This window comes from Coenobita brevimanus, chromosome 95 (genome assembly GCF_032717465.1).
Source record: "Coenobita brevimanus isolate Jiangsu-jjx chromosome 95, ASM3271746v2, whole genome shotgun sequence".
Taxonomy (NCBI): Eukaryota; Metazoa; Arthropoda; class Malacostraca; order Decapoda; family Coenobitidae; genus Coenobita; species Coenobita brevimanus.
Genome location: NC_137048.1, coordinates 15182358 through 15196693, shown reverse-complemented (window position 1 = coordinate 15196693; position 14336 = coordinate 15182358). Strand labels below are relative to the sequence as shown.

Genomic DNA, 14336 nt, shown 5'->3' with positions numbered 1-14336 from the left:
TTGCACCTCCCCCGTTTTTTATATGCATTACTGTTTGCCCCATTATTTTAGTAGAGTCGAGTTGTCATGCCTGGAAAGTACTGCATAAGGGATGAGAGGATCCATATCATTGCATTGAGGCTGGATAATGTCCCTATCAACACGATTTGTGAACGTACTGGATGCGCAAAGTCGACCGTCATGAAGATTCTTGCTGCAGGATGTGGCCTGCAACCTGATGTCGTTCCAGAGCACAAGCATGGTGGTGGAAAGAAGAGGATGACTTCCAGAGGTACAGAAATGCTTCTGAAGAGGGAAGTAATCAAGAAAACTCGACTGACAGCAGCAGAATTGAAGAGAATGCATCCCTAGTTGTTACAAGACGTCTCAGTTCGAACTATCCAACACCGCTTACAGAAAGAGCTGGTTTTGCCAAGCCACACCATAGCCAAGAAACCATTTCTCACTGACCGCATGAAGAAGTAGCGCATTCAGTTTGCCAAGAAGTATGCACGCTGGACATGGGAGGAGTGGAGAAAAGTTATGTTTTCCAATGAAAGCACATTTCAAGTGTTCCAGGTGCGTTCTGCCAAGGTTTGTCGCCCTGCCTCCCATAGTCGATATGATCCTGCTTACACGGTGCCGACTGTTAAGCACCCACAATCAATAATGGTATGGGGGTGTTTCTCTGGTGAAATGGGAAGGGGAGGCCTCTACTTTCTTCTTAAGAAATTAATGATGAATCGTGGCTGGTACATTCAAGTTCTGAAAGATCATTTGTTAAACTTTTTTGCTATTCATGGGTGCGACTTTTTCATGCATGATTCAGCTCCATGTCACAAGTCATGAAAGGTGACAAAATGGCTTCAGGATAATCGGATTGAGGTCCTCACCTGGCCTGGCATCAGTCCGGATCTAAATCCGATAGAAAACTGCTGGACAAAGATGAAAAAAATCATGGCAGAGAAGACACCCAATCTGGACAACCTCAAGACTGAACTGACAAATGTTTGGTGCAAAGAAATGTCCTTAGATTACTTTAGAGATCTAAGTGATTCCATGCCAAAACACATCCAACTGGTCCTGAAAAACAAGGGAAACATGATATCATATAAATGAATGACATTTCGTGAACAAACATTGTGGTATACTATGATTTCTATGTTTTTTAATACCTTGTGGGGGGAGGTTCTAAGTCAGTTTGCGGTAGCTGTAATTAGTGAGCCCTCCTGTTGCGAGGGGGACACAATCTGGCTGCACTATGGGGTGGTACTACTACTCTGCAGCCAGGTTGTGGTAGGAAGAATACTGGCATCATATTCCCTGCATGTTGTAAAAGGTGACTAAAAGGGGTGGGGTGAGGGGACTAGGGACCCCATCCTCTGTTTTTTAGTTCCTATAAAGAGACAGGCCAGAGAAAGGGATGGGGGACTGAGTTATCCCCGTACCCTGAAGTGTGGGTCTATGAATATGTGTGGATGTAGTATGATTGAGGCTAAAAAGGAGGAGATTGGGAGAATGTTTGTGAGAAGAAAGTTGGATGTGTTAGCTCCGAGTGAAATGAAGATGAAAGGGAAGGGTGAGTGTATGTTTGGAAATGTGAATGAAAGATTGTCAGGTGTTGATAGAGGAAGGGCAGGAGAAGATGTGGCCTTGTTAGTGAGTCCGGAAGTACAGCAGTGTGTGATTGAATGGAAGGAGGTGTCATCGAGACTGATGTAGGTGAAAGCAAAATTTGAATGTGAGTTGTGGGTGTTAGTGAGTGCATATGGGCATGGTAGTGAAAGAGATGAAGAAGAGAGGGAGTCTTTCTGGAATGATGTTGATGAGTGTCTGCAGAGTTTTGGAGCAAATATGAATTTGGTAATGATGGGAGATCTGAATGCCAGAGTGGGAAATGTAGCAGTTGAAGACGTAGTTCGTATGCCTGGTGTGCCTGGAAGAAATGAAAATGGGGAACGAATGATAGGGATGTGTGTTGAGCGAGAGATGATGATTGGAAGTACCCTGTTTGAGAAGAAAGATATTTATAAGTTTACATGGGTGAGACAGGAGGGTGGAAGGGTTGTTGATAGAGCATTGATGGACTGTGGTTGTGTCCAGGAATGTAATAGGAAGATTGTTGGATGTGAGAGTTCTGAGAGGGGAGGGTGGAGGTATGTCTGACCACTACATGGTGGAGGGAAAGTTAAGAGTAGGTAAGAGATGGGTGAGAGTTAGGTATGGCAGGGAAGTTTTGAAAGTGAGGGAGTTGGATAAAAGAGAGAAAATGATAGAGTATCAGGAAAAATTGAAAGATGAGGAAAATGGCAGTGTGGAGGAGTAATGGCAGTTGTTTAAGAGTGCTGTGGTGGGGCATGCAGTAGAAGTGTGTGGTGTGAGACGTAAGGGTGGTGGTGTAAGAAAAGGAAGTGAATGGTGGTGTGAGGAAGTAAGTATGGCCGTGGCTGAGAAGAGACGTGCATATGAAGTGTGGCTGCAGAGGAAGGATGAGGTGTCATATGAGAGATATAAGGAAAAGAGGAATAGGGGGAGAAGGGCTGTGCATGATGCTAAAGTGGCAGCAGATGAGAGATGGGGTAGGCGGATGACTGAAAATTTTCAACAGAATAGGAAAATGGTTTGGAAGGAAAGTGAAAAGAGTGCGAAAGGGAGAGTCTGGGAAGGAAGAGCGAGTAAAAGCAGAGGATGGAAGGATGTTAATTGAGATGGATGCAGTAAGCAAGAGATGAGCAGAGTATTTTGAAAGATTGTTAAATGTAGAGAAGGAAGGGGTGGCTGAGATGGTGGCAGATGGAAGGGTGCAAGGAATAAATGTGTTGGGAGAGTTGAATGATTCTTTGATCGCGAAGGGGGAAGTGCAGGAGGCAGTAAAGGAGATGAAAATGGGGAAAGCTGCAGGTATGGATGGGTGTGCAGTGGAGTGCCTGAAGGGTGGTGGAGCGACTATTGTTGACTGGTTAGTAAGATTTTTGAATGTGTGCTTTGTGAAAGGTATGGTCCCAGTTGACTGGGCAAGTGCTTGTGTGGTCCTGTTGTATAAAGGCAAGGGTGATAAGTATGAATGTGCTAGCTTTAGAGGTATAAGTCTGTTGAGTGTTGTAGGTAAGGTGTATGGTAGAGTATTAATGAAGAGAGTTAGAGAGGGTACAGAGGGAATGATTGGTGATGAGCAGTGTGGCTTTAGGAGAGGGATGGGGTGCGTGGATCAGGTGTTTGCCCTGAGACAAGTGTGTGAAAAGTATTTAGCGAAAGGCAAGGATGTGTTTTGGGCATTCGTGGATTTAGAGAAAGCATGTGATCGCATAGATAGGGAGGCTTTGTGGACTGTTTTAAGATTGTATGGACTTGATGATAGGTTACTAAAAGGAGTGAAACATTTTTATGTAAATAGTAGGGGATGTGTAAGAGTGGGAAATACTGTGAGTGATTGGTTTCCTGTGAGAGTGGGGCTGCGGCAGGGATGTGTGATGTCGCCTTGGTTGTTTAATATTTATATGGATGGTGTTATAAAAGGAGGTGAATGCAAGAGTTCGAGGTGGAGATCCGAGTCTGGTAAATGATGATGGTAGAGAGTGGAATCTGAAGCAGCTGCTGTTTGCAGATGATACTGCACTGGTAGCTGATTCAGAGGAGAGATTGAGACAGTTGGGAGAGGAGTTTGGAAGGGTGTGTGAAAGGAGGAAATTGAAAGTAAATGAGAATAAGAGTAAAGTGATGAAGTGTACGAGGTTGGTAGATGATATGAGGATGAATATAGTTTTGAGTGGTGCGTTGTTTGAGGAGGTAGAGTGTTTTAAGTATTTAGGGTCACATGTTGCTGTGGATGGAAGAATAGATGCAGAAGTGAAGTTTAGAATGAATGAAGTAGGAAAGGTACTGGGAGGAATGAAAAAAGTGTTTAAATGTCGTTCATTAAGAATGGATGTAAAGAGAAGGCTGTATGAGAGTGTTGTGGTACCGACTATATGATATGGGGCTGAAATATGGAATATGGGTGTAGCAGAGAGGAAAAGTTTGAATGTAATGGAAATGAGGCGTCTGAGGAGTATGTGTGGAGTGACGCGTATGGATCGAGTGAGAAATGATGAAGTGCGTAGGAGAACTGGAGTTGTTTAGGAGATAGCTGGTAGAATTGAGCATAGGGTGTTGTGATGGTATGGGCATATGGAGAGAATGGATAATGAGCAATTGGTGAAGAAGATAACTAGATCTGATGTGAGAGGTGTAAGGCAGAGAGGGAGACCATGTACAACGTGAAGGGAGTGTTGGATGCAAGAGGGATGTTTGTTGAGCAAGGAAGAGTCGCTGTGCGTGACAGAAATAAACGGAGAGAAATTGTGAATGAATAAATGATGACGCAACCCTGAGGGAATATTCTCCCACATTTGGTCTGATCAGCTAATCAGGTCAGGTGTGGGGAAGGGGATGGGTCTGTTATGATGTGGCAGGGGTAAACCAGCTCTGCTGTCAGTCCCTGCTGCAGATGTCACTGATTGCACTGTGCAGTTGACCCTCGTGCAGTGTGGTGCGATGAGGATCTGTCCCTTCTCCCCTTTGGGGCTAAGATGCAAATGTATGTGTTTGAATAGATGAGTAAATTGAGTGTGTCGTCCTGTCTCTGCTACCTTCCTTTCCTTGGGGGAAGCAGCCTAGGTATATAGATAGATAGATAGATAGATAGTAATTAGTGAGTGGACAGCCAGCGAAGTGATCATGACTGTCTTAGAAAGTTAACTGGCAGTCCACCATTGATCATGTTAGTTCATTGAGTAGGGTGTACACTTGACGCAAAACTACTATACTGCTAAACTGCCATCCTAAACTGCTGCACTGCCACATGGCCGGTTGTAAACATACTATGAACACTTTGTGTGTTCATCTTGGTTATATCTAAGTTCTGCTGAGTATGTCCTGAAATGCATTATTTTTTTAACACTAAATCAGCAGTGTTTGTAGTCTAGAAACTATCTGTGATTGCCAAGCAGTGAGATGATCATTTGTATAAGAATTTCTTCCAAACTGAGCAAAGCTAACCCCTTACTAATTCATCACCTCTTGCCTCGAGGTGGGGATATTTCAAGGTGATTTTTAGATAAGAAATGTGCATCTTGGATGCCACAAAATAAAGTAATTAGCTGGTTTTGGCACCTGGTTGAGCTTCCAGTCCATAGAAAACATCAGCTCTACCATGGCCAGCCCCAATATGGGGATTCCTCAAGAGGAAACATGGCATCATTTGTAGATTAGATTTGATAAGATTTATTTGAATTACAGGTCTCTTTTCATCATAGATATCTTGCATTTGAAGTACAGCCCTTTCCCCTTATAGGAGTGAATGATGTTAAGCTAAAATGGACGGCAAAATTGTGAAAGGAAAAAAATAATAAAAGATATTAATTAACCAAAATAACTAAGTGGGCAGCTGATTTTCTGCATGTAAATTTTCACACCAAAATATGATCTAGATTATTATTTGGTGACAAGTAGTATTAGGAAAAAATTGTTGCAGGTATGTATATGTAGCTTCCGATCATCCCAAATTGGGTCAGGCCTATAAAGCCAGAAAAAAGAGTAATAACTACAGTACTGTATTATATTTAAGACTTTTCATTGGTGCCTTAATAATGCCATACTGGGAAGTTACATAAACTTTGTAAATCATCCATGATCCAGTCCCATTTTGCCTTATATAAATAGGAACAGAGGGGTCTGGGACGTTGTTGCTCAGTCTCGACATTTAAGGCAAGGATGACTGGCCTCACTAATCTCTTAATGGCATTATGTGAGCAGTAAACCCCACCCACCCCAAATAGAAACCCCTACAGACTATTAAGTTGGAGCACCATAATCCACCAGACTCCCAGGTGTCATTGGTTGTATAGTTACCACAGAGTGTAGTAAATGGTTTCTTGAGTTACAAGAAACCATTTGGCATCTGCCTTGTCACTCAGTGTACTCCCCTGGAGAGAGAGGGAGAGAGCATTACATAATTGGATGATGGGCACCCCAACTACGACAAAGCAGTATAAACACACTTTGTCACTTCACCTTTCAGAGAATATGTCAATAATTGGTACTAGCTCAGAAAAAAAGGGTAAAAAAGCCAAGGAATTCAAAATACAAAGGGGAACCATTCTAAAATATATGTTGCTTGAGATAGGGCATCAGACTAAACCATGTTGATCCCCTCCATCCTCTCTCTTGTCACAAAGTTGATTACAGCAGATGGACTGATAAACTGTTAGTGGGTAAGTGGGATCTGTTAATTGTGAGATCACTTTGCATTATGTAAATAGAAAGGTTAATGTAGATACTGTATAGATATTAACTTCAAATATATAGCAACAGTCTTAGGTCTTCTATTACCAGATATGAATACTTTCATGTGGATGGATTTCTCATTGGACAACTGTAACAGAGGTCATGAATAAGCTCAGTATACTGTAATACTGTACTGAACTCTTCGTTCATGGATCTTTCAGTGGACAGCTGCTGTGTTGGCAGACAGCATGAATGATGCCAGTGCAGCTTAATATACTGTATTACTGTTTTATATATAGTTTTTTAATGATTATTTGCAGGTTGTTGTTGATGCCAAGAAACGCCCTTTTTCATGGGGTTTTGGTGGATATGGACGTTTGGGCCATGCAGAGCCCAAGGACGAGTTCATTCCCCGCCTTATCAAGTTTTTTGATGGGCATAACCGTGGTGTGGACAGGATATACTGTGGCTCCACCTTCACCATTGCCACCAGCGCTATGGGCATCTTCCTGTGGGGCCAGACCAAGCGCACTGGGGAGGCCAACATGTACCCTAAGCCTGTGCAAGACCTATGTGGTTGGGATGTTCGGTCAGTGGGCTGTTCCACCACTTCGGTGGTAGTGGCTGCCGATGACAGTGTCATCTCATGGGGACCATCACCCACCTATGGCGAGTTGGTAAGTTCACTCAGGTTTGTCTAAAGAGTACGTGACATGACTGACGAGACTTGGGGATAAGTTAATAGTAATTAGCTAGTGTTATAGTATTTGATAATTTTTACAATTACATGTGATATTACAGCAGACCTTGGGCAATTACACTGATAGTTTTATTATTACTCTTAAAGACAGACAAAAATTTAATTCAGATGTTTTTAATTATGATTATATGCCTTATAATGATGATTACAGTCATAATTATTTCCATTGTTAATACAAGCAACTGCCATTATCCGGAAAGGTTAGGTTAAGTAAAAATAGTTCAGATAAGGGAGTTATAACATGAATTTTACAGGGCTATGTCAAGTGGCAACAGAGGTTTCTTTATGTGTAACTTTATTCATACTCCTAAAGTGTATAACCACTTATACAGTGGATGCACACACACACACACACACACACACACACACACACACACACACACGGACAGCCACAACGGATGGACGTGTCTCTCAACAGCTCCCCGGCCCAGGCTGCATACCTTAAGTAGTTTCCAGGAATTATGTTTATCCTGTCTCCTATGGTTTTGTTTTAAGTTTAAAATATTGCAGGTTAATATAGACTACCAAAAATGTAAAGATTTATTGGAAAGAATATACATGAATGTTTTGTACTATTTTCGGTAACAGCTGTTTTTGCTACAGTAACCAACATCCAACATGGCCGAAAATGTAAACACTGAGGGACTCGAATTTCCAGGATTTGATAGGAATACTAATATCATGGATCTGGTTAAAACATTGATAATGAGGATTAGTGAACTTGAAAAGAAAGTGGAGAATTTAGTGTTAAAGGACGTGTCTGAGAATAAGGAAATTACTATACAGAGTCTGATCCAGTCCAATGAGACGGCTAATGAAGAAATAAGAAATTTGAAGTGTGAAAATGTTGAATTGAGGAGGAAACTAGAAGAGAGTACTAATAAAACAGAGAAGGTGAGTAGTGTACTAGAAGATCATAAGGCAAAGTGGGCACACGTAGAAGAACAGAAAGAAGTGGTCAGCTTAAGAGAAATCATCCAGGAAGAAAGGGAAATGAACAAGAAAAAGATGGAAGAAAATGTAGTGAAAATACTGAAGAAAAAAGAGAAAATAGTGAGAGAAACTGTAGAAAGGAACAGATGCGTGGTAATATTTGGGAACATGGAGGAGGAAGAAAAGGTTAGATTCGTGAGACTCGAGAGAGACACAAACCTGGTGAGAGGTATATTAGGCAAAATTGACCCCGAAGGAGACAAGTGGGTAAAAGAATTTGAGGAAGTAAGGAGGATAGGGCCTTATAGGAAAGGGGAAACAAGACCAATGAGAGTCAAGTTGACATCAGAAAGTTTAGTAAATGATATACTCAAAATGACCTGGAAATTAAGCAAAGAGGCTGGAATGGAAAATATTATAATAAGAAAAGATTTAAATGAAGAAGAAAGAGAAGTTTTAAAATCATTGAAGGATCAAGCATAGGAAAAAAATTATAAGAGGACAGAGGAAGAATGTAATACTTTTTTTTGGAGAGTATTGGATATGAAATTAAGGAAGTGGTATATAAGGATGGGGTGGAGAGGTATATGAGAGAGGGGGGTGTGAGTTGGGAGCAGGGCAGTGAAATGGCGGGGGACAGGGCGACTTGGAGGCGATTTGTTTGTGGCCACCCCAAACGGGATTGAGGCGTCTGGCAATAGATAGATAGATAGTATATAAGGAAATAGAAGCGGAGGAAACTAAGGGGGATAGCTGTGAAAGATTAGAAATTGAGGAAGTGGTACTGACAAAGAGTAGGAGAGAAGAGGGTATAAAAAACATGAAAAATAATTTAAAGGTGATATACACTAATATTGATGGTTTAATATCAGCCAGGCTTGAAATTAATGATTTCTTGAGAGAATATGAACCTGATGTCATGTGCTTTGTAGAGACCAAATTAAGAGAGGATATTGATGTTCATTTGGGAGATGTTAAATACAATCTGTGGAGAAGAGACCGAAAAGAAAAAATGGGAGGAGGAGTGATGATAGCAGTGAAGAACACCATAAATGTAGATACCGTGGAAATGGGAGAAGACAGGGCTGAAGTGATATATATGAAATTAGAAGCTGGAGAGAAAGTCAAGGGAGATATGGCGGTAGTGTATGTTCCTCCTAAGACGAGAGCATGGAATGATGACGAATACCATAAGATGTTGTCAGATATGGCTAGCTATTTACAAAAAATAATTGAGAGAAGCAATAATATAATTTTGGTGGGTGACTTTAACTGTAAAGAGGTGAACTGGGAAGAATGGGACTCGGGAGGCAGCGAGGATTCGTGGGGCACTACATTATTAAATATAATAATGAATAATGTGATGACGCAATGGGTCAGAGAAGAGACACGGTTCCGAGGTGAGGACACACCAGCAAGGTTAGATTTAATGTTTACCAAAGAACCCGATGTAATAGAATCATTGAAATATTTCTGTCCTATAGGAAAAAGTGATCATGTGGTCATTGAGTTCCAGATGATAATAGGGAACGTCGAGCCAAGAGACGAGCTTCATAAACAGGGAAGATACAACTTTGGGAAAGCTAATTTCACAGGACTGAGAAACTTTTTTGAAAATGCAGATTGGAGAAAATTCAGAGAAACAAGAGAGGTACAGTGGAAGTGAGATATCTTTCTAGACCTCTACAATTTGGGAGTGGAAAAATTTGTACCAGGAGTAAGAGGGAAAGAAAACAGGAAAAAGGAGTGGTTTAATAGAAGGTGTATGATAGCAAAAAAAGAAAGAGATAAGGCGTGGAACAACTGGAGAAACGGGCAACACCAGAACAGAGGAAGAATATGAAAGAACTAGAAATGATTACACAAGAATACGTAGAGAAGAAGAAAGGAATTTTGAAAAAGGTATAATAGACAAATGCAAGGATGAACCCAAACTGTTCTATAGATTTGTTAATGGCAAATTGAAACAAAGGGAAGGAATCACTAAATTGAAAGTAAAAGGAGAGATCTATAAAGATGCAGCAATGCAAGCTGAAATAATGAACAAATGTTTCCAATCAGTTTTCACTTATGAAAAAGAGTTTGTGGAAGGGGAGGGAGTGACTAGAAATGTACCGGTGATAAAAGATATGAAAGTGGAGGTACAGGAAATGTACAAATTATTGGAAACTCAAGATGTAAGGAAAGCCCCAGGACCTGATGGAATTTCTAATTGGGTACTGAAGGAATGCAGAGAACAACTGGCAGATAAAATTCACAGTTTAATCATGTGTTCTCTGTAAGAGGTGAAAGTGCCACAAGAATGGAAGAGGGCAAATGTGGTACCAATTTATAAGGGAGGAAACAGGGAAGAACCCCTGAATTATAGACCAGTGTCTCTAACCAGCATGGTCGCAAAATTGTGCGAGAGAATCCTGAAAGACAGATGGATAAACTATCTAGAAGAGATGAATATTTTGGCTGAATGTCAGTTTGGATTCAGAAGTGGAAGGTCATGTGTTTCTAACTTGTTGAGCTTTTACTCAAGCGATTGACGTGGTACAGGAGAGAGATGGTTGGGTGGATTGTGTGTACTTAGAGAAGGCCTTCGACAAGGTACCTCATAAGAGACTAATGTGGAAACTAGAATATATAGGAGGACTGAAGGGGAAACTTCTGGAATGGATGACAGACTTTTTGAGAGACAGACAAATGAGGACAGTAATAAAGGTTAGGATGTCTTGATGGAGGGAAGTAACAAGTGGAGTCCCCCAAGGCTCTGTGTTGGCGCCAGTAATTTTCCTGATTTACATAAATGATACGGTAGATAGAGTGAACAGTTATGCAAGTCTGTTTGCTGATGATGTAAAGATCTTGAGGAAGATAGAGGTTGAGGAGGATTGTAAAATGCTGCAGGAGGATCTGGATAGGATACATGATAGGAGCCAGAAGTGGGAAATGAAATTTAATGTAAAGAAATGTAAAATATTGGAAATGGGTAAAAGTACCAGGAGGCCATCAATGAATTATTTGTTGGGTAATGAATTAATCACTAAAATGAGAGAAGAGAAAGACTTAGGAGTGCTGGTCCAAGATAGTTTGTCACCTGAAAAGCTACATTAATAAGATAGTTTGAGAGACGTGTAAACTGTTGACTAACATAAGAGTAGCATTTCATTATATGGATGAGGAGATGATGAAAAAATTGATAGTGGCCATGATCCGCCCCAGGTTAGAATATGCAGCGGTAGTGTGGTCCCCACACAAAAAGAAAGATATAAACAAGATTGAGAGAATACAAAGAACAGCAACCAAAATGGTCCCCAGTCTGGCAGATCTGTCATACAGAGAGAGGCTGGAAAAGCTGGATTTGCCTTCCTTAGAGGAAAGGAGAAAGAGGGGAGACATGATTGCAGTGTTCAGGACCATGGTGGGAGTAGATGAAATTGACTGAGAAGATCAGTTTTTATGGGATAAGAGAGCAACAAGAGGACACGGAATGAAATTGAAAAAGTCAAGCTGCTTGAAGGATATCAAGAAATATAGCTTTCCTTACAGAAGTATAGATTTATGGAATAGCCTGGACGAAGAGATCATCCAGTCTAAAAGCTTAAACGAGTTTAAAGCTAAATTTGACTTATTGAGAAACAGCGATGGGAACCCACGAGCATATCATATTTCGTGTGTATCTCAATTAGGTATATTGGGTAAATACAATGTATTTGGAACGACTTAGACGAAAGGTGGCACAGGAGAAAAACATTCATGTGTGTAAAAGTAAACTAGATAAATGTGGATATGGAGACAGGACAACACGAGCATCACTCAATTCATGTATACTACAAATAGGTAAATACACACACACACACACACACGGAAATTGAGGAAGTGGTACCAACGGAGAGAAGAGGGTATAAAAAAACATTAAAAATAATTTGAAGGTGGTATATACTAATGTTGATGGTTTCATATCGGCAAGGCTTGAAATTAATGATTTCTTGAGAGAACATGAACCTTATGTCATGTGCTTTGTAGAGACCAAATTAAGAGAAGATATTGATGTTCATTTGGGAGATGGTAAATACAAACTGTGGAGAAGAGATAGAAAAGAAAAACGGGAGGAGGAGTGATGATAGCAGTGAAGAACAACATAAATGTAGATACCGTGGAAATGGGAGAAGGCAGGGCTGAAGTGATATATATGAAATTAGAAACTGGAGAGAATGGCAAGAGAGATACAGCAGTAGTGTATGTTCCTCCTAAGATGAGAGCATGGAATGATGATGAATACCAGGAGATGTTGTCAGATATGGCTAGTTATTTACAAAAAATAATTGAGAAAAGAAACAGTATAATTTTGGTGGGTGACTTTAACTGTAAAGAGGTGAACTGGGAGGAAGGGGACTTAGGAGGCAGCGAGGATTCGTGAGGCGCTACATTATTAAATATAATAATGAATAATGTGATGACGCAATGGGTCAAAGAAGAGACACGGTTCCGAGGTGAGGACACACCAGCAAGGTTAGACTTACTGTTTACCAAAGAACTCGATGTAATAGAATCATTGAAATATTTCTGTCCCATAGGAAAAAGTGATCATGTGGTCACTGAGTTCCAGATGATAATAGGGAACGTTGAGCCAAGAGACGAGCTTTACAGGCAGGGAAGATAAAACTTTGGGAAAGCAAATTTTACAGGATTGAGAAAAATTTTTGAAAATGCAGATTGGAGAAAATTCAGAGAAACAAGAGAGATACAGAGGAAGTGGGATATCTTTCTAGACCTCTGTAATTTGGGAGTGGAAAAATTTGTACCAAGAGTAAGAGAGAAAGAAAACAGGAAAAAGAAGTGGTTTAATAGAAGGTGTATGATAGCAAAAAAAGAGAGAGATAAGGCGTGGAACAACTGGAGAAAGAGAGGTAACAACAGAACAAAGGAAGAATATAAAAGAACTAGAAATGAATACACAAGAATACGTAGAGAAGAAGAAAGGAATTTTGAAAAAGGTATAATAGACAAATGCAAGGATAAACCCAAACTGTTTTATAGATTTGTTAATGGCAGACTGAAACAAAAGGAAGGAATCGCCAAACTGAAAGTAAAAGGAGAGGTCTATAAAGATGCAGCAATGCTAGCTGACATAATGAACAAATGTTTCCAATCAGTTTTCACTAATGAAAAAGAGTTTGTGGAAGGTGAGGGAGTGATTATGTACTGGTGATAAAAGATATAAAAGTGGAGGTACAGGAAGTGTATAAATTACTGGAAACTCAAGACGTAAGGAAAGCGCCAGGACCTGATGGAATTTCTAATTGAGTACTGAAGGAATGCAGAGAACAACTGTCAGATAAAATTCACAGTTTAATCGTGTGTCCTCTGGAAGAGGGGAAAGTGCCACAAGAATGGAAGAGGGCTAATGTGGTACCAATTTATAAGGGAGGAAACGGGGAAGAACCCCTGAATTATAGACCAGTGTCTCTAACCAGCATGGTCGCAAAATTGTGCGAGAGAATCCTGAAAGACAGATGGATAAACTATCTAGAAGAGATGAATATTTTGGCTGAATGTCAGTTTGGATTCAGAAGTGGAAGGTCATGTGTTTCCAACTTGTTGAGCTTTTACTCAAGAGCGATTGATGTGGTACAGGAGAGAGATCGTTGGGTGGATTGTGTGTACTTAGAATTAGAGAAGGCCTTCAACAAGGTACCTCATAAGAGACTAATGTGGAAACTGGAATATATAGGAGGACTGAAGGGGAAACTCCTGGAATGGATGAGAGACTTTTTGAGAGACAGACAAATGAGGACAGTAATAAAGGATAGGATGTCTGGATGGAGGGAAGTAACAAGTGGAGTCCCTCAAGGCTCGGTGTTGGCGCCAGTAATTTTCCTGATTTACGTAAATGATATGGTAGATGGAGGGAACAGTTATGCAAGTCTGTTTGCTGATGATGTAAAGATCTTGAGGAAGGTTGAAGTTGAGGAGGATTGTAAAATGCTGCAGGAGGATCTGGATAGGATACATGATAGGAGCCGGACGTGGGAAATGAAATTTTATGTAAAGAAATGTAAAATATTGGAAATGGGTAACAGTACCAGGAGGCCATCACTGAATTATTCGTTGGGTAATGAATTAATCACAAAAACGAGAGAAGAGAAAGATTTGGGAGTCCTGATCCAAGATAGTCTGTCACCTGAAAAACACATTAACAAGATAGTTAGAGAGACGTGTAAACTGTTGACTAACATAAGAGTATCATTTCATTATATGGATGAGGAGATGATGAAAAAATTGATAATGGCCATGATCCGCCCCAGGTTAAAATATACAGCGGTAGTGTGGTCCCCACACAAAAAGAAAGATTTAAACGATTGAGAGAATACAAAGAACCAAAACCAAGATGGTCCCCAGTCTGGCAGAT

The 14336-nt window shown here is 40.5% G+C and overlaps 1 protein-coding gene across 1 annotated transcript in view; it reads left to right on the top strand.

Annotated features, from left to right (window-relative positions):
• Nucleotides 1-14336, top strand: part of LOC145413150 (protein RCC2 homolog) — a 227766-nt gene that overhangs the window by 211631 nt on the left and 1799 nt on the right. Inside the window, exon 5 of the mRNA XM_080282875.1 lies at nt 6564-6920. Within this exon, the coding sequence (XP_080139001.1) occupies nt 6564-6920 (357 nt within the window). The remainder of the gene's footprint in view (nt 1-6563; nt 6921-14336) is intronic.